This window comes from Schistocerca nitens, chromosome 7, assembly GCF_023898315.1.
Source record: "Schistocerca nitens isolate TAMUIC-IGC-003100 chromosome 7, iqSchNite1.1, whole genome shotgun sequence".
Lineage (NCBI taxonomy): Eukaryota > Metazoa > Arthropoda > Insecta > Orthoptera > Acrididae > Schistocerca > Schistocerca nitens.
The window spans coordinates 318,991,910-319,011,907 of record NC_064620.1 but is presented as its reverse complement, the minus strand read 5'-3'; the positions used below and the strand labels follow the sequence as shown (position 1 = coordinate 319,011,907).

Genomic DNA, 19,998 nt, shown 5'->3' with positions numbered 1-19,998 from the left:
AGAGTAGTTCGAGGAAACTCAAACAACTGCAGCTAGCCAAGTGCACTGACAAATGCAGTTACTAGTGCTGACACTAGCAACCTCCATTTGTGTAGAAGGATTTATGTGAGACTATGCTCAGTGGATACACCATGACTTGGCACACACAAACTGTAAGTTAATGTCGCTCCATGGTTCAATGGTGGTTGGGGTGAAATTGACAGATCATTGCATGATACTATGGGGAACTGTATGTTGGCAGTGTCTAGTGAACAGAAGAAGAAATTTGATGATTTGTAACCTAATCAGATGATCTGGGTTTAGATGCTTCCCACACTGTTATCAATTTATCCGAATGTTCATTATTAGATTAGATTAGATTTACTTTCATTCCAATTGATCTGTAGTGAGGAGGTCCTCCAGGATGTGGAACATGTCAGAAAAACAACAATACATAACAAATATTTACAACTAAAACAAATAAGCTAATGTACCATTCCACAGGTCCCAAGTGGAATGATCGTCATTTTTTAATGAACACTAAGAGTCATTTTACAAATACTAATGCACTGAATTTAAAATAAAAAAGTTTTTTATTTATTTATAAGGTAATAAACATGTAATACAACTACTGTAATACTTATTTACAATTACTGTAATACATATTTACAATTACAATTACAATTAAATAATAGATCTAAAAGATAAGAACTTTAAATAAAACTAAACCTATACTTAAAAAAAAAAAAAAAAAAAATCTCACGAGATAGATAAGGATGCTTTGCAACTTTAAACTGAACAATATAATAAACAATGCCCCAGAGAGCATCCCAGAGTGCCCCATAGAGCATCGCAGAGTACCCCAGAGAGCATCCCAGAGTGCCCCAGTGAGCTAAAACACCAAGAAGAATCGCTTCTCGGCCTTTGGCAAGATCAATGTATAGTAGTGTATATTAAACAATAATTATCTGCTGGTGAGAGATCTGTCCTTGACAAAGGCAGAAATTTTGTCATTATTCTGTGAGTTATGTCCATGGCACAAATTATAGTTATTGTGTTAGCAGGCATTCTTTGTCTGGATGCAGTAATAGTTGAAGAAATATATATAGAAGTAGTAAGAGTATTAGCTGACGTGAACCCTCGAAAAGGTAAAGTGACTATGGGTGAAATGAATGCTACAAAACATCAGATACAGAACAATAATATTATAGTTCTCCCCACTGGCAATGGCTATGCACCAGTGGTTATGAATGTGACCAACTAAGATACTGTAATCTGACTAAGAACTCCACTGACGAAGTTCTTAAAACTTTACATGGTTAATAAATCAAGCCCTCAATTGAACATAGTGCTCAAAAATATCGATTCAGTTCAGTTACACTACCACCAAGATTTTATGAGTTGCTAAAACTTCAAAGGAAAACATCCCACTGAGACCTACAGTAAGTGCCAGTGGTTTGCTCATCGACTTGATTGTAAAGTTATTGACACTACCTTTATAACTGCATGTGGGTCAATCAGTCTCTTACATCAAGAAATTGGCATGTTATATGAAAAATTAAATGGCACAGTGATCCAGCTGGAGGATATTCTAGTCAATTTTGATGTGGTATCACTTTTTAGCATGGTTCTGCTTAATGAAGTATTGGAACAGTTTAAATATTGTCTCATGACCATTTACTGCAAATGGCATGAAGAGCTTTATGAACAGATGGATAGCATGACTATGGGTAATAGCAATACGGGAATTTGAAGAACAGGCATTAGAAACTGGAAAAAAGATCTGTTATGTGGATGGTACATTTTTGTTGTGGAGACATGTCAGAAAGAAACTAAGTAATTTTCTTGAACATCTCAATGAGATTATTGGAATATTCAGTTCACTATGGAGGAGAATGTAGTTGGCAGATTAGGCCACACTGAAAACCCATGCATACAGATCATTACCTATACCAGTATTCAAATCCTCAACCATAACAAAAGCCAATGTATACAATAATTTAGTGGATAGAACAACGAACATCTGTGAATACATATCATTACCTACAACAGTATTCAAATCCCCAACCATAACAAAAGCTGATTTATATGATAATTTAGTGGATAGAGCAACAAACATCTGTGAACCAGATTTGCTCAATTCAGAATTGTAATATCTTACCAAGAGTGTATATTCATCCACTGAGATAAAAAGAGCTTTAAAACAGCCACAAAAAGATCATATCAATATACAAGCATCTGCAAAATCTCATGTTTACCTGTCATTCATTAAAGATATTACTGAGCACATGAAAGAGATCTTTATGAAATGGAATATTTCTGTAATGTACAAACACAACCAGAAGATAAGTTAAGAACTAAAATTGGCCAATGATATGTGCATAGTGCTCGAAAAGCATGAATTAACAGGATGTCATGTCACTGTGAATACATATAGGTGGGTAGTATGAAAAGAACAAACAAAAAACAACTAGAACAACCCAGAACCTTCCATTTTTAATCAGAGATTACCTCCAAAATTCAGTTATCTATTTTTGTAGCCCTTAGTTTTTTGATTACAAAAATTCCCATTTGTTCTAAGAAGCATGTTAGCTGGCTAATTATTCTACCTAGAAAATTATGTAAATTAGCCAAATTTGTTGCAAAAGGGAGATTCCTGCAACAGTCTACATGGTATTAACAAATTAGACCATATAACTTTGTCACGTATACACACACACACACACACACACACACACACACACACACACACACACACACACACAGGCAGTGTGGATGGATATGTGTATGTGTGTGAGTGTATACCTGTCCTTTTTTCCCCCTAAGGTAAGTCTTTCCACTCCTGGGATTGGAATGACTCCTTTCCCTCTCCCTTAAAATCCACATCCTTTTGTCTTTCCCAATCCTTCCCTCTTTCCTGACAAAGCAACCTTGGGTTGTGAAAGCTTGAAATTTGTGTGTGTTTTTTATTGTTTTTATTGCATCTATCAACATACCAACACTTTCATTTGGTAAGTTACAGCTTCTTTGTTTTTAGATAAAATATAAACAAGAATACATACACAAAACATTTTGACGCACCACAAATCATATTTTTAAAAATCAAGGATTGTGTTAAATTGCCAATGAAATTTACATTTACATCATTATTTGGTTTGCAGATGACATGCTATCAGCGCTGGAAGCTATAGAGTTGCCCTGAGAAACCACATAAAGTAAAATCGCAGTAATAAGCAAAATTAATAAAAACTTTCTTTAGACCACACCTTGCTAAATCAATTATAACCTAAAATATTTTCACTTTTTACAATTTTTCAATAAACAAAACGTCCATTGATTACGGCACACAGGTGCTGAAGCATGTTTGGGTATTTTTAAAAAAAAAAAAAAAAGAACGGGTGTTTGCAGAAAGATGGAACACATACCCCATATCTGTAATACATGACATAATAGTCTGGAATATTTCTATAAGTGAAACACTCCCAGCCATGAAAGTTGCTAGTGCTAGTCAATATTTTTTACCAATCTTTGAGCTATAAGGCCTAATGGACTTTTTTGTATACATTCCATAATATTTGTGGGATAATTTTATTAATGCCCAATAAAATCATGGTGCCCAAGACTATAAAGACCTTATGTGCAAATAAATATTATTATCACTATTCACACCAATGAATAAGATACAACAGTCTTTACTTGTAAGGGCAGGAAAGAAGATACATACCACAAGACATGAACGGACACCAGAACAGTGTACTAGCCAAGCTATCTCTAGAAGATTCAATCCTCTTTAAGGATGACAATTAATGATCTTTAAGTACAAAACCTCCATCTCAGCAGTTAGATTAAAATTAATTTAAATGATTATCTGCTAAAGAAACTTTTATTGAATGAAGGGGAAAACTGAACATTCTCATAAACTCAAAAACACTTTTACATTGAAAGCATTTTCCAGATATTGAGGATTTCAGGGTCACATGTATTTTATAAAACATTTCGAGAAATAACACCTAAATACAGTTTTGCCACCAGGACAAATCACAGAATATCAGCCAAGATTTTTATACAGTAACACTTATGCATCCAATTGAAATCACTATTGTCAAAATACAGAAATTAAAATTTGAGCATAATAACTATAATCACTTTTGGTCTGTTTTCTTTTTAGCTCCATTCACATAGACGCATGATTATCTTATCCTCTGTGTCAAACAGCTAAGCTAAAATGGTAGCATAAGCTATATGAAAGTGCAATCACTGTCAGGTAGACTCACCTTTGAAGCCATTTCTTCTTGAACTGAAGAGCAAAGATTTGCCAGTCTGAGATAGCTGTCCCATCAATCAGTACAGGTCCTGACACAATTCCTTTCCTCTGATCAAAAACACCACTGTCGAGTCTTCCATAGTTAACGCGTCCCCAGTTCTCAACTAGTATGTCCAGTGTGTGTGGAACACTGGCTTCTGCACTCAGTGTTGTGCTGGCATTACTGTAAGCATTATTACATTATTTAAACAATGATGATGATCCCAGAACAAATTCTCACTCTGTAACAGAGTGTACACTGTTTTGATTCTTTCCGACAAATAAAAATGATGTGCTTGTCAAGGGTTCAAATTTGGAGCCTCTGCATTTCACATGTAAGTGTACTATGAACTGAGCTATCCAAGCATGGCACATGGCCCATGCTTACATCTTTTAAAATCGCCATACACTCTGCTATAGAGTGAAAATACATTCTGGAAACAATCCCCTACACTATGTCTAAGCCATTTCTTTGTAGTATACTTGATTCCATAAGTGATAGTCCTGCAAGAAATGCAGGCAAATTTCTGTGAAGTATGGAAGATAGGATAAGAGATACTGGAGGAAATGAAGCTTTGAGGGCTAGTTGCTTGGATAGCTCAGTTGGTACAGAAATTGTCCATTAAATGCAATCATCCCAAGTTCCAATTACAGCCCAGCACACAGCTGTAATCAGCCACAAAGTTGCAGTGATGATGGTATGATAGAAATTTGTGACAATGTTCTAATAATGAACCAAATAACAAACAGATGATTAATAATCTTTCTAAAGACAGAGGACTGCTGTGTCACAGATCAACTGTCAATATTTAAGAGAAAAGGATGCCAAAATGAATAGTGAACTCAATAGTAATTCTAGTGTAATGTTTAAAACTTTTATTGGAACAAAAATTGAGCAGAGTCTATTATGTAGATAGATCTAAAACAGACTGACTGCACACTACTATTAAACCTTCATGTTAATGAATGTTGTCAAAGAAATGAAAATTTTTAACCCCCACTCCTTAAAATAACATGTCAACAAAGGTTTAATTAGAGTAAAACCCTCTTTATATGTGCGTTCTCCTGCCACTACTTGGTGAGTAGATTTTTTGTCTAGCCGTATTGATATTATCCTAAAAGGTCTGCCACTGCTGACAGATCATTGGAAAGCCTCTTTTGGTATGGTGTGCAGCTGCTCTATCAAATTATGCATAATGTCTTGCCTGTTCTGAAATATGGGTTCCTTTCACACCCCTTTTCACTTTAGGGAAAAGCCAGAAGTCACTCAGTGCTAGATCAGGGGAGTAGGGAGGCTGACAAACCACAGCCATTTTGTGTTTGGCCAAAAAACTCTTAATTATTTGGGAATGATGAATGGATGTGTTATTGTACTGAAGGAACCAACTGTTTGCTGTCCACAAGTCCAGCCATTCGCATCTCACTGCTTCATGAAAGTGATGCAGAACCACTTGGTAGTTACTCCTTCTTGACATTAATACCTTATGAGATGTACTCATGATAACCATGTCCTTGGAGTCAGAAAGACAAACAGCATGACTTTCAAATTGTTGCAGACTTACCCCTATTTTTTGGGTCTTAGAGATGATGGATACTTCCACTGCAATGAGTGGAACTTGTTACTGAGTCATACCCGTAAACCCAGGACTCATCACCAGTGCTCACTGTGTTACGGAAGTTGTGATTACTGTTCACAGTATCTAGCATGTCCTGTGCAATGTGCAAACAAAATTGTTTCTGTTCTGTTGTTAGCACAAATTTTACTGAATTCCACCTGTGGGCCAAATGTTCCATTAAAATTGAATGAACAGATCCAATACTAATTTTAACCTTGCCTACCAGTTTTATGAACATAGTTCATATATTCTGGATCACAATGGTCCTTATGTGATCAATAACAATGTCATTTCCAGTTGTTGAGGCCCTACAGGAACACACTTCACACTTCACTTCTTTCTCTGTGTAGTATCCATTGATTTGTCCTCAAACACTTGGATTCAGCTCCAGAATCACCAAGCTTGAAACAAAATTTGTTGCAATAACAATGTTCCACATTTTCTGTCATTTTGCCCACAACAAAAATTCACAGACTACCACTTACACATGTACACTTGCCAACAGCTAACCAGTGACTAGTAGTTTCCACAGGTGTGAAAAAGTCAGACACATGCACAGCACATGCCTACTACCATAGAGAGTGCAAGAGCCCTGATTCCGTTGTTGATTTCAACAATAAAAAGGAAGATTGGGTACTTTTTGAACAACATTCATATATACATGCTGTTTATCTGCTACTATTAGTTTGCTCTGTTTTGATTAGAATGCAGTTTTTCGAAGAAAATATTTTCTTACATCTATAAATACTTAGTTCCATTTAGAGCAGATTACTAGTTGCCACATATATTTATAACAAAGTAGCTGATTACCCAGTGTTGCATGGGTACACATTTATTCCAATCTTCTATTGGTATAGTTCCCCCTTTCCCCTCTGTCCATCTCCTTCTCCACCCACATTCTGTCCACCTCCTCCTGCCCTTCTCTCTGTCCATATGCACCTCCCCCCCCCCCTCCCACCACCACCACCACCACTCTCTGTATTTCTACTCCTCCCCCCTCTCTCTGTCCATCTCATTCTCCCCATTTTCTCTCTCCATCATCAAGCTATCACCTCCTCATCAATAGCAGGATGGTGGTTCTTTGCCCACAGTATTCCTTTCCAGGTAATAAATAATATGTGTACCATGTTTGGCTGAAATTGATCTAGCCATTGAAGAGGAACTTTCTTTCTATAGCTTTGCATTCAGATGTCATGTATATTTTATGTATATTTACCATTTTTCACACAAATTTGTACACACATTTCACCTTTATCTGTAGCAAATTTACCCTGCCGTTCCATTTTCATGAAGCTCAGTCCTTACGTTTTCTGAAGAGTGTACTTATATATTTGAATACAGTCTCAGAAATGTGTTGTAAATAGGATGAGTAGAATGGAAATAATAAATCAAAATATTCTGCTTGATGCGGCAGTTATTCATGCAGCTCAGTATTTATAATGTCATATCTGCTAGACTATGTGTTGTACAACAATATAATTTCGCATGTACATGTGGTGTTGTATGTGAATACTGTATGCTAAATATGTCACAAATAAAGTTATTAGTACAGTAGTAATAAATTAAAACACCATGCTTCATGCCAAAGTTTTACTGCATGAACAGCAAAAATGTAGTAAGTGCTAAACATTTTGTCCTTTCATCATTCTCTCAGGGTTGTTAGCGAGAAAAAGTTCCATAAAGTTTTGAAATTATGTGTAAAGTTTTCTGCAAGCCACTAAGTGCTCTCATTCTCAAATACTACATGAAAAAAAAGCCTGGGTATTCACACATTGTGGGCTATACTTCTTTTTCACCCCCACTACTGTCCCTTTGATAAGTAGGTGGTACTTACCTACACATTGATTCTTTCCAGGCAGTGAGTAATATGTGTACCAATTTTAATTCAAATAGTTCCAGTAGTTTAGGAAGAGATGTGGAATGTACATACACATATTTTTATAATACATACGGATGCTGTTATTTGCCCTGTAGCTAACAGAAGTTTTCAATCCCTGAATCTAGATACTTAGATAATTTGCAGATGGGTAACTAATTAGGGATGTTTTTATTCTCTTTTGAATTGCTATGGATCTCAGTTTCTTGCTTAATGTTATGTGGAAACTTATTGAATATCATACCATCAGAGTACATAACTCTGTTCTGAATACTAGGCATGGAGGCAAAAACTACATGAAAATAATTTTTGAGACTTGACTGAGTAAATTACAGTCAAGCTGAAATGGATTCTGTTATCAGCAACATCATCCATTAAGGAGTAAATGTATTGGGAAGCGTGTGTAAGAGTTTCAAGATACTTAAATAGGCTTCTGCAAGATGTATAGTTATCTACTTCACACATATTGTTATTGTTCACTTGTCTATATCTACATCTGAATCTATATTTTGCAATCCACCATGACTTGCATGATAGAGGGTATGTCCCATTGTACTAGTTATTAGGGTTTTCTCCTGTTCCATTCATGTATGGAGTGTGGGAAGAATGAACTAACACTTTAGTTACTTTAGGTGCATTGCATCAGAAGATAATTCCATAACACATCAGGGACTGAAAACATGCAAAGTAAGCTAACACTCTTGTCTATAGTTCAACACAATGAGAGATGTTTCTAAAGTGATAACATGCTGAACTGTGTTCCTTGATTAGTTTATATGTGTGGTGGACTCCATTTTCACTTGATATAAAGCTTGACCCCAAAGAACCTTACACATTGTGTTTTATTTAGTATGTGTCCATTGATATCTATTTCCGATGCTAAACAGTCGTCATTGCTTCTTTGAAACTACACTCCTGGAAATGGAAAAAAGAACACTTTGACACCGGTGTGTCAGACCCACCATACTTGCTCCGGACACTGCGAGAGGGCTGTACAAGCAATGATCACACGTACGGCACAGCGGACACACCAGGAACCGCGGTGTTGGCCGTCGAATGGCGCTAGCTGCGCAGCATTTGTGCACCGCCGCCGTCAGTGTCAGCCAGTTTGCCGTGGCATACAGAGCTCCATCGCAGTCTTTAACACTGGTAGCATGCCGCGACAGCGTGGACGTGAACCGTATGTGCAGTTGACGGACTTTGAGCGAGGGCGTATAGTGGGCATGCGGGAGGCCGGGTGGACGTACCGCCGAATTGCTCAACACGTGGGGCGTGAGGTCTCCACAGTACATCGATGTTGTCGCCAGTGGTCGGCGGAAGGTGCACGTGCCCGTCGACCTGGGACCGGACCGCAGCGACGCACGGATGCACGCCAAGACCGTAGGATCCTACGCAGTGCCGTAGGGGACCGCACCACCACTTCCCAGCAAATTAGTGACACTGTTGCTCCTGGAGTATCGGCGAGGACCATTCGCAACCGTCTCCATGAAGCTGGGCTACGGTCCCGCACACCGTTAGGCCGTCTTCTGCTCACGCCCCAACATCGTGCAGCCCGCCTCCAGTGGTGTCGCGACAGGCGTGAATGGAGGGACGAATGGAGACGTGTCGTCTTCAGCGATGAGAGTCGCTTCTGCCTTGGTGCCAATGATGGTCGTATGCGTGTTTGGCGCCGTGCAGGTGAGCGCCACAATCAGGACTGCATACGACCAAGGCACGCAGGGCCAACACCCGGCATCATGGTGTGGGGAGCGATCTCCTACACTAGCCGTACACCACTGGTGATCGTCGAGGGGACACTGAATAGTGCACGGTACATCCAAACCATCATCAAACCCATCGTTCTACCATTCCTAGACCGGCAAGGGAACTTGCTGTTCCAACAGGACAATGCACGTCCGCATGTATCCTGTGCCACCCAACGTGCTCTAGAAGGTGTAAGTCAACTACCCTGGCCAGCAAGATCTCCGGATCTGTCCCCCATTGAGCATGTTTGGGACTGGATGAAGCGTCGTCTCACGCGGTCTGCACGTCCAGCATGAACGCTGGTCCAACTGAGGCGCCAGATGGAAATGGCATGGCAAGCCGTTCCACAGGACTACATCCAGCATCTCTACGATCGTCTCCATGGGAGAATAGCAGCCTGCATTGCTGCGAAAGGTGGATATACACTGTACTAGTGCCAACATTGTGCATGCTCTGTTGCCTGTGTCTATGTGCCTGTGGTTCTGTCAGTGTGATCATGTGATGTATCTGACCCCAGGAATGTGTCAATAAAGTTTCCCCTTCCTGGGACAATGAATTCACGGTGTTCTTATTTCAATTTCCAGGAGTGTATATGATATGAGTCTGTGTGGGTTTGACTTAAAACGCATGTAGACCAGTGTAGCTATCATTTGAGCTGTGTTTGATAGGGTTGAGTTTGTACCTTTCATTAGAATGTTTGTCTTGTCAGCAAATGTTACAGTTCCTGAACCACCCTATAAAAGTCATTGGAAGATCATTTGTATATGCTAGAAACAGGAGTGGGCCCACTACTGAGCCTTGTGACACTGTGCATTTTTTTCTCATTCTAAGATTACTTTTATGCCTGAGATACAGTTGATTAATGAGAATCTCTGTTTTATATTGCAAAGCTAAGGTCCCACCTTGCAAGAGGGATGTCATGAATTGCGTAACACTTTAGTTAGCTAAATAGAACTTTGAAATCCACACAATCAAAGTCTTTGGCAAGATCACAGAATATTCCAACAGGATACTTTTTCTTGTTTAGGTTTGCTGATACTTCACTTTAGATGTCTTGTATTCCCTTCTCTGTTGCAAATGCTTTATGAATACCAAACTGAGACGCTATTAACAAGTTCTACTCAGCTAAATAAGTCAATATTCTATAATAGGCATTTTCTCAAACACTTTTTGAAAGAGAGAAAGGAGTGATATAGGTCTGTAATGCGGTGTGCTTTCCTTACCTGCAGTTTTGTAGATGGGTGTTAAGTACAACACATTTAAGTCCTACTCATTACCTTTGTTCCCAAAAACCAAAGTTCTTCAACTGTTCCTTTGAAGTTAGTGGTTCAGTTATGTTTTCTCCATCAATGAGAACTATTGCTAGATCTCGGACATGACCAATAATTTGTAATACTGAGTTTTCTCCAATTGTTGCAGCATTCTTTCGGTACAGCACAAAACCATAACTTTGCCCATTGCCATTGTTGATGTCAAGAAATTCCATTGTCAGAATATCAGTTGCATTAACAAAATCTCCAGCATCCTAAAAAAGATTAAATATGACAATGTAAATAGTATCATCTTGCATTAACAAAATCTCCAGCATCCTAAAAAAGATTAAATATGACAATGTAAATAGTATCATCTGCAGAAAAATTATAGTATATCTTTGCAACAAAAAAAAAAAAAAAAAAAAAAAACTGGCATGAAATGTACAATCATACACTACAATATTTCCAGTTCATAAACAGAAAGCATGAGTCTCATTTATGCACCTAGTTTTTAACCCTTTCTGATCCACTGTCAGACTAAGTCTGACACAATTTTCTGCAAAAGCTCTGCTGTTGGATGATGTCGGACGGATTTCCATAATTGTGCTTTCCATCTGCTATGTTGTTGGAATTCACTAGGCACATGGTAGCACTTAGTATGGAGATCTGAAAATTCAAACCATGTTGCATTCGCACATTTCTAGTATGATGCTTGCTGGTAGAAAACATGTAGGTGTTGATGACATTGTCAGGTGGCTTCTTGAAGACATTGAAGATGAAGAAAAATTTAGTGGCAAAATGACTGGGAAGAAACATCCACTGTGTGCAGTAATGTAAGTTCTAGTGGATTAGAATCTACTGGTTGAGTGGAAAATGATGAAGACACAGCCTGTAGCAAATACCTGGAAAGTTTATCATGATGGTGGCAGTGATCTTCCTTTTCCTGTCACACAACAAGATTTCACCATTCCTCACAGATCTTGAGCAAATTCCAAACTTGAAATATTTCCAGCTATTTTTCACTGACAGTTATATTAGTGAAACTGTGAAGGCTACAAAAATGTATGCTAAAGGAAAGACACAGAAAGTCTCTCCACTTACAAAACACTCAATGCGGTGCTTGTGGAGGGACATTTCATTGGAAGAATTTAAGGCATTTCTTGATGTAACATTGAACACAGCCTTGAATTTTTTTATAATGGTATGAACACACTAAATCTAAAATTTAGTATTATTATTCATTTGTTTTTCTATTATTTGACCTGCTGATGTGTGTAGTTTACTTCAAGCATCAACATAAATTTACCTTTGCATAAAGAAACATTCAGAAATTTTCTTGGGTGATTACGTAAATATTAGGAAAGTTAAATGTTGATTTTCACTTCAAAATGTAAGCCCTGGATATCCTACACCTGTACTCAGCATTCTAATATTGTGTAGTAAAAAAATTAAAATTATATTTAATGGAAATCCCACGCTTAATGTATTTCAAAATACATGCTATTGCAACAGAGATTAAATTAATGTAAAAATATGTAAACTTAAAAAAAAGATCATTAATTTCCTGGACTGAATAAACGTTTGATAGCAATCAACAGCCAGGCAGCAGAAGTAAAAATGATAAGGACATGAACAATGTATTAACGAAATGGTGATGTGAAATGGAATGAAAACTGCAATACACAAATTCGAGTGTCATCCCTAATGTTCAGATGTAGCCTAATCAGACATAAGCAAAAGTGTGGTTTGTTTGGTTATTGAAATTAGCTGTTGTTTGTTTATTATTGATTGTGTATTATTTACAAGGATTTACTAGGAGGGTGGGGAGTCTCAGTTCTCCATAATTGCAGCTTTGCTTCTTCATCAGTGATTATTAGTTTCTTTGATGTTCTAAGGAAACTTTTCCTTGATCTTGGTAATTATGGGTAGGGTTCTTTCCCATGCATAGGATGCATTTTTTCTGTTCCAATTTCATTCTTTCCCTGCCTGCTGCTGTTTCTCTTCGAACAGGAGGTGGTGCAATTTCTGCAAGGTGGTAGAGCCGTTCTACTGGAGTTGACTTCAAGCAGCCTGTTATAATGCTGCAGGGTTTGTTTAGGACAATATCCATCTGTTTGGCATGTGTTGGCATATACCAAACAGGACAGGTATACTCTGCAGCGGAGTAGCATAATGCCATTGCAGAAGTTCAGATGGTTGCAGCTTGACTGCCCAACTGTGATCCAGGCAGTTTTCTCAGTAGGTCATTCCTGGTGGAGACTTTTGATTTGAAATCCATGCAGTGTTTTTTGAACATTAGAAATCTATCAAATGTTTTGGAGTGTTACAGTGTTCCAGTTTCACCTATGAACATTCTATCTTTAACTTGTGGTCTTTGGTAGGTTTGGTTTAAGCTGGTTTGTTCTGTAGTATTTTTTTAGGGTGATTTCAATTCAATTTCTTTTGAATCAGAGTATGTGCTTTTGGAGCCAATACGCTTCCCTGAGTAAGGCCATTTTACTGTAGCCTCTATAAGCTATGCTCTTCATGGAGGTCAACAAAGAATCTTCGGCATTGCAGAAGATTGGCAGTGAGCCTTGTGAGGGGAAATCCTTCATTAGTTTGTAGACCTTGTTTAATAGTAACTGGTGTTTGTTGGTGTCATCTATGGAGGGCTAGGATGCCCCTCCATTCTGGCTGGAAAAGATTTACAGAATCTTTGCCCCCTCTTTGTGATGAGAATTGGCCAATCTGCAAGTTCTTGAATAGGCTGAGGTCAGGAATGACAGATCATGGACTAACCTGACAAGATGGGGATACATTAAAAAAATTTTAAAAATTTAAAAAAATGTGACTGCTGGGAAGAACAGACTGTTCAGCATATGCTTCAGTGCCATCTGTGTTCAGCCACCTGCAGAGAAGATGATGTTCAGCAGACAACAGAAAATGCACTGGAAGTGGCCAAAATGTTAGTCAAATGTTGTATAAACTGTGTTGATCCATCAATAATTTTATTTACTGTTTTTTATATATGTTTTCTGACATGAGAATAATAATAATTTATGAGTTTGCATTGAGAAGGAAAGGAGAGTGTCTTCTGGGTAGGTTAAAAATGTATCAGGCAGTGAGGGATTTGGGAGTTGGGGAGGTGATGGGAGGGCAGTAGAAGCGAAAACAGGTGGCACTCAGTAGCGGTAGTGAAAATTGGTCTAAAAGTGGAATGACAGTTACATGTTACATAATTGAGGGAGGGACATGTGTGTGTGTGTGTGTGTGTGTGTGTGTGTGTGTGTGTGTGTGTTATTGAGAGAGAGAGGGAGATGGGGAGAGAGAGAGGGAGAGAGAGAGAGGGAGAGAGAGAGAGAGAGAGATCAAGAAATGTGGAAGGAGAGAATGGTTTGTTATGTATTGGCCTAGGAAACCACTTATGAGCAGTTAGTGTCACTATTGCCATGGATAGATTGCTGTGGATGTCTGTGTCGTTATGTGTATACTTAAACTAGAGGAAGAGTAGTACCTCTGAAGTTACAATGCCTGACAAAAACAAGGGAAGCACCCAGAAAACATGGTCAGATGCTGGGTGTGTACACTATCAGTGGGTATGTAAATGATCAAAGCTGCAATTCCATGTCGCAGGTAGAATGGCCATCACAGTGTATTATTGTTGTTCATGTTTAGTATTGTTATCAATACATATACAGTTGTGTACAGTATAAGATGTTGAGTGATCACTCTGAAGAACAAGGAGATGTCACATGCTCGTCCATGATGCTGTTATCAGCACCTGACAGCATTTTAAGGGAACCTCATTGTGGATTTTCATTTGGCCAACTAGTCAAATCATGCAATATCCAGATTTGTGAGACACTGAGCTGTGACAGTGACCCAGTGTCATTGTCAAAGTCCAGTCTACCATGTTTCCCCAGCACAAGGAATGACCACTGTATTGTACATCACACACATCTGTGTCTTCCATATGAAAACAAGTAATGGACTCCCTCCAGCATTCTGTGTCAGCCCACACAACTGGTCACAACACTTAAAACTGCATTTGGAGTGGTACCATGACCAGGAAGCATCGTCTGCTGATGAATGGTGTCACATTGTGTTCATCAATGAGTCATTTTTCTGCATTATCCTGGATGGCCATCATCAGTGAGTATGACAGCAACCTGAGGATAGTTTCAGTATATGACTGCATACTTTGTGGTATTATGAAAACCTTGGACTGAACAGTCTCATGAGTTGTGCAATGTTTGCTGATATTTTTAATTTAAAGTTTACCATAGTAATACCTTAACCAAATAGTAAATCCAAAATTCTAAGTTAATGAAGTGTTAATGATATTAAAATTAGATTTTACATCTCTTTCAGCTAAGGCTGTAACAAAAGTGAATGTAGCTAAGGTTACCACTTGTGCAACTAAATCATCCAAATTCAGCTGTCCAAGAAGAGGGACATCAGGATAGGCCACTTTAGTAGTCTCTTTTGGAGCATCTGCTTTGAGGAATTTCTTGGGAGCATACTGATCCAAAAGCTCTTGCACTGCCGTGTACTTGTCTGTGTAGTCACCTGCCTCTGTCAGTGGTGCATCATAATCTGAAACCAAATAATAAAGGCTAAAATATTTCTGTAGTTGTTGCTGAAGAGGCAGAATGAGGAGAAGTCCATAGGAACCTGCACATTTATTCAGATAATAGTTTTTGATCTCCAAAACATGTTTGGCATGCAAAGACTTTAGAATGAAATCCTGAAAGTTTATAGCATCACCTGTAGGAAAAATATTCATTCCACTACTGAGTCACATGAATACTCAGGCTGAACATCTGCCTAATATGTGGAGGTCTGTCTTTTGCCTTCCTCACTGGCATCACCCAACATGATAAACTGTGTTAACCTAAAGACAAGAATGTTGGCTTACATTGTATACTCCTATTTTCACTCCCTGTTATCTTACGCTATTATTTTCTGGGCCAGTGCACCAAAATTAAATAAATTATTTATTCAGCAGCAGTGAGCAGTAAGAATACTGTGTAAATTATGTAACCATAATTCTTCCAGAAGCCTTTTTAAGGGTCTTGGAACTCTTACAGTTATTTTACTTTTTAATTGTTTTTGTTGCTGATAAGCAAGATCAATTTCAAATAAACTGTGGTATATACAGTCACAATAAAAGACACAAAAATAATTTTCATTCAGACTTTGATTCCTCTTCCAGAGTTCAGAGTGGAGTTATGTACGCTGATGGTAAGATATTCAATAAGCTCTTGTCTAACATACAGCAAGAAACTTTGAATCCCTGCCAGTTCAAAAGCAAATTAAAAATATCTCTCATTAACTACTCTTTCTACAACTTATTTGAATATCTAGAATCAGGAATTTAAGATTTCTGTTAGCTACATGGTAAGTAATAGTTTTTGTTATAAAGCTGTGTAACAAGTAACAATTTACTAGATGAGGACTCAGCATGTATAGATGTAATACCATTGTAATCGAATAAATATTAAATTGTTAATAATAGATACACAGCTAATAAACAATAAAAGTAAGGTGGCAGCAGATTTTTTTCCAAATAACAGCTATCTTACTAATTTACTAGATTAAATTTGAATGATATAAACATGACTAGCACTAAGCATAATAGGGGTAGTTTCCTGTTACTACAGTATATGGCATAAGTCTCTTATGACGTCTTTGTCTCATGTTAATGTATATCTTGACTTGTTCCACATTCCTGATGATTCTCCTTCTTGGTGGTATCCCTGAAACCATAAGTGAGGAACAAGGAATTGGACATCCATGTCACATCACAGAATGTGGAAGTCAGAGGCTCACCCACTCTGTAGAATAGGATAAGTGGCAATCTGTGACAGATTAATCATATACAGTTGATGTACCTGAGACATATTGAGTCTCATCTTTATCTGTGGTAATGAAGTAGTTTAAAGCAATGAATTAAAACTTTTGCCAGCACCAGGAATCAAACCTAGGTATCTTGCTTACTAACCAGGTGCACTAGTCATCACACCAAACTGACAAGCAGCAATGACAACTGCATGATTATCTTTGTATGTCTCTATCTCCAATAAATATAGCAACTCATGCCTCAACCCCTTGCTATTCCCCATCTAAACTTGCATCAGTATTGCCAAGGCTCTCCAATGTTGGAAGAGCACCTTAACAGTGAGCAAAATGGGGTTAATCCTACCTAAATCCCAGGTATAGGTGATACTTTAATCATACATAGTTTATGTTCCTGAGACATATTGAGTATCACTCCATTATCTATGATATAGTGCCAGTGTGATGCAATGACTAGCACATCTGCCTTAGTGAGCAGAAAACCTGGGTTCAATTTCAGACACTGGTACAAATTTTAATTCACTGCTTGAGCCTACATCATTGTCATAATCTGTGAGAGATCTTATGAAACAGTACAATGTTCCGTTGATCACCCAGTGACTTTGTCAGTTATGATTGTAGTTGGAATATTCACCTGGGCTCCGATGGGACCTGTGATAGAAATCAGAGGCACCATGACAGCTGTGGACTATGTGAATGTTATTGTGAATCACCTGCATCCCTTCATCCTCAATGTCTTCTTCAAAGGTGATTGCATCTTCTAGCAAGATAACTGTCCATGTCATAAGGCCAGAATTTTGCTACAGTAGTTTGAGGAGCATTTCAGTGTACTTACGTTGTATTTTCATCACCAAATTAGCCTGATCTAAACCTGATGGAACACATCTGGGATGCCATCTGGAACCACCTGCACACCCTCAACTACCAGCCTGTTGCTTACCTGACCTGTGCATAGATACCTATTGCCACATAATACAATCAGAAACTTACCAAGGACTTGCTAAATGCTTGCCATCTAGGAACACTGCCACGATGTCTTCCAATGATGAACCAACATGGTACTGAACAGGTGGTAATGAATGTCTTTGCTTATCAGTGTATATCAAATGGTTTAAGTGGTTTGGTTTCCATCCATGAATCATGCCAAGCATGCAGTTCCAGAGGCTGCAGTTGAATAAATCCGTACTTCATTCCAGCAGATTTGTGGCGAAATAAATAAACTCTGTTGGTCAAAATGCCTGACTTCTTAAACAGATTTCTATCCGATGGTCATTAGTGTACACCAAATATTATTTCTACAGCACAGTTCTGAGAAACGAAGACTTTCTTTCTGAAAGATGAGTTACCCCAGACCATTATTCCATATCACATTACTAAATGAAAATATGCATCATGTATCAACTTACTGATCTGTCTTTTCCAGAGATTTGCAATGATTCTAAATGCAAATGTTGCTGAGATAAGTTGTTTTAGGAGTTCCAAAGCAAGCTTTTTTCAGTTTAAACATTTATTGAAATGAGTTTGAAGTTTCTGCACTGTTTTATTATTTCTTTACCATGTGTTACACATATCACTGGTGTTGTACCTCCAGATGTGCTGAACTGAATATGTTGTGTGTTTCTACTATTGAGAAGGGACCATTCACAGAAAACCAGTCAATGATACTTCTGAGAACACTGTTTACCATTTCTACTTTTTCTGCATGTATGTTTGGATTGATTAAAATAAACAAAAAGAACTAATTCTTCTTGTTGTATATTAGATGGAAGATTATTTATATACATGAGAAACTATAATGATCATATGTTTGAGCCTTGTGGAACTACTTACATGATTTCTCCCCAGTTACAATAATGTCCCCTGATTACATTGGTTGAATAACTAAGTACAACTTTCTGCATCGTTTTGGTTGGAATGACATTATACATTGACTGGATATACCATAAATCCTGTAAAACCTTGGTTTATCTTTCCATGAAGTTAAATGCCTTAGACAGGCATGGAAAAGACAACTGGCACTATTTTATTTTAACACTTGTAAAATTTGGTGAGTGAGTGTGCAACAGCATTCTCAGTAGAACAACAGTTTTGAAACTCAAACTGTGATTTACTGAGAATATTATTGTTGTTCAGGTGAGATACTATTCTAGAATACATCACCTTCTCAAAAATTTTAGAAACTGAAATCAGCACTGAAACCAGTTGATTATTATTGACATATCTCCTATCATCTTTTGTATAGAGGAGTTTAACAAAGACTTATTGCAATCTCTCTAGATGCATTACATACTTTAAATAAGACTGGTTGACTGGCTGATTTTTATTTGGTCCCATTTGATTGCATTATGAACAAAGGATGTACCTGTAACATGGGACAGATCAACTTAACTTAGTACCTTAAAATATTTAGCCTACCTATTACAAAACATAACAACATACTACAAGTTATTTACGTACACCATATTGCAATATTTTCGAGTGATTAAAGTGCATACATACAAATAATATTAACATACAAATAATATTAACTTCCTCATTCTTTACACATGTACCGTACTCCTCAGCACTATAAAATTCTTTCTCAATTATGTAAGTTTTTGGTATGTCCCTTCAGATGCAAAGTCCTGTAGACTCCTAGGAAGATGCTTCACCAGTTGTACACATAAGACTAAGGATCTTTTTCAGCAGCTCTCAGTCAGTGTGATATATTTCTCAACTGGCCTTTATTTCTTCTGTCATATGAATTTACAACAGACACTATCAATATGTTCTCTCCATTGGAGCTTATTGTAAACTGTAATTCTCTAAAATTGTATACAGGTAACTTCTTTCAGTAGTGTTTCACCTATGAATATATCTATGTGCTCTTCCTCCTCTCTATTTATGAACACCATGAACATTGTCTTTTTTAGATTTATAATTAACTCTTTCTGTATGAGCCCATGGTCTGTACTGTTTGTTGATATAAAGCATTTCCAGATTTTCTTCTCCATTGACTATTCCATATCATCAGCATACAGTGTTTTATGAGCCTTTTCATTGAGTTCAATATTACTTATAAATAAGATGAACAGAAGTGGGCCAAGTACAGATCCTTGAGATATACTGTACTTAATATCACTGATTTCAGATATGCATCCAACTTTCCATTGCTGCCATATGATTTTATCCATTGCACATGTGTTCACATAATGCCATAGCTTTAAAGTTTTTCTGTTAATGACGTATGGATGTCTGTCAGAAGTATGAGACAGATGCAGAAACATAGCAGATACAGAATTTCTTTTGTCTAATGCATCTATAACAGATTATGTAAAGCATATTTAAAAACAAAGATGATGTGACTTACCAAATGAAAGTGCTGGCAGGTCGACAGACACACAAACA

General features: G+C 37.7%; 1 protein-coding gene across 1 annotated transcript in view; it reads right to left on the bottom strand.

Annotated features, from left to right (window-relative positions):
* Positions 1-19,998, bottom strand: part of LOC126194667 (beta-galactosidase-1-like protein 2) — a 161,389-nt gene that overhangs the window by 16,633 nt on the left and 124,758 nt on the right. Inside the window, exons 8-10 of the mRNA XM_049932868.1 lie at positions 15,161-15,348; positions 10,795-11,042; positions 4,254-4,466 (exon numbers count right to left, since the gene is read on the bottom strand). Of these exons, the coding sequence (XP_049788825.1) occupies positions 4,254-4,466; positions 10,795-11,042; positions 15,161-15,348 (649 nt within the window). The remainder of the gene's footprint in view (positions 1-4,253; positions 4,467-10,794; positions 11,043-15,160; positions 15,349-19,998) is intronic.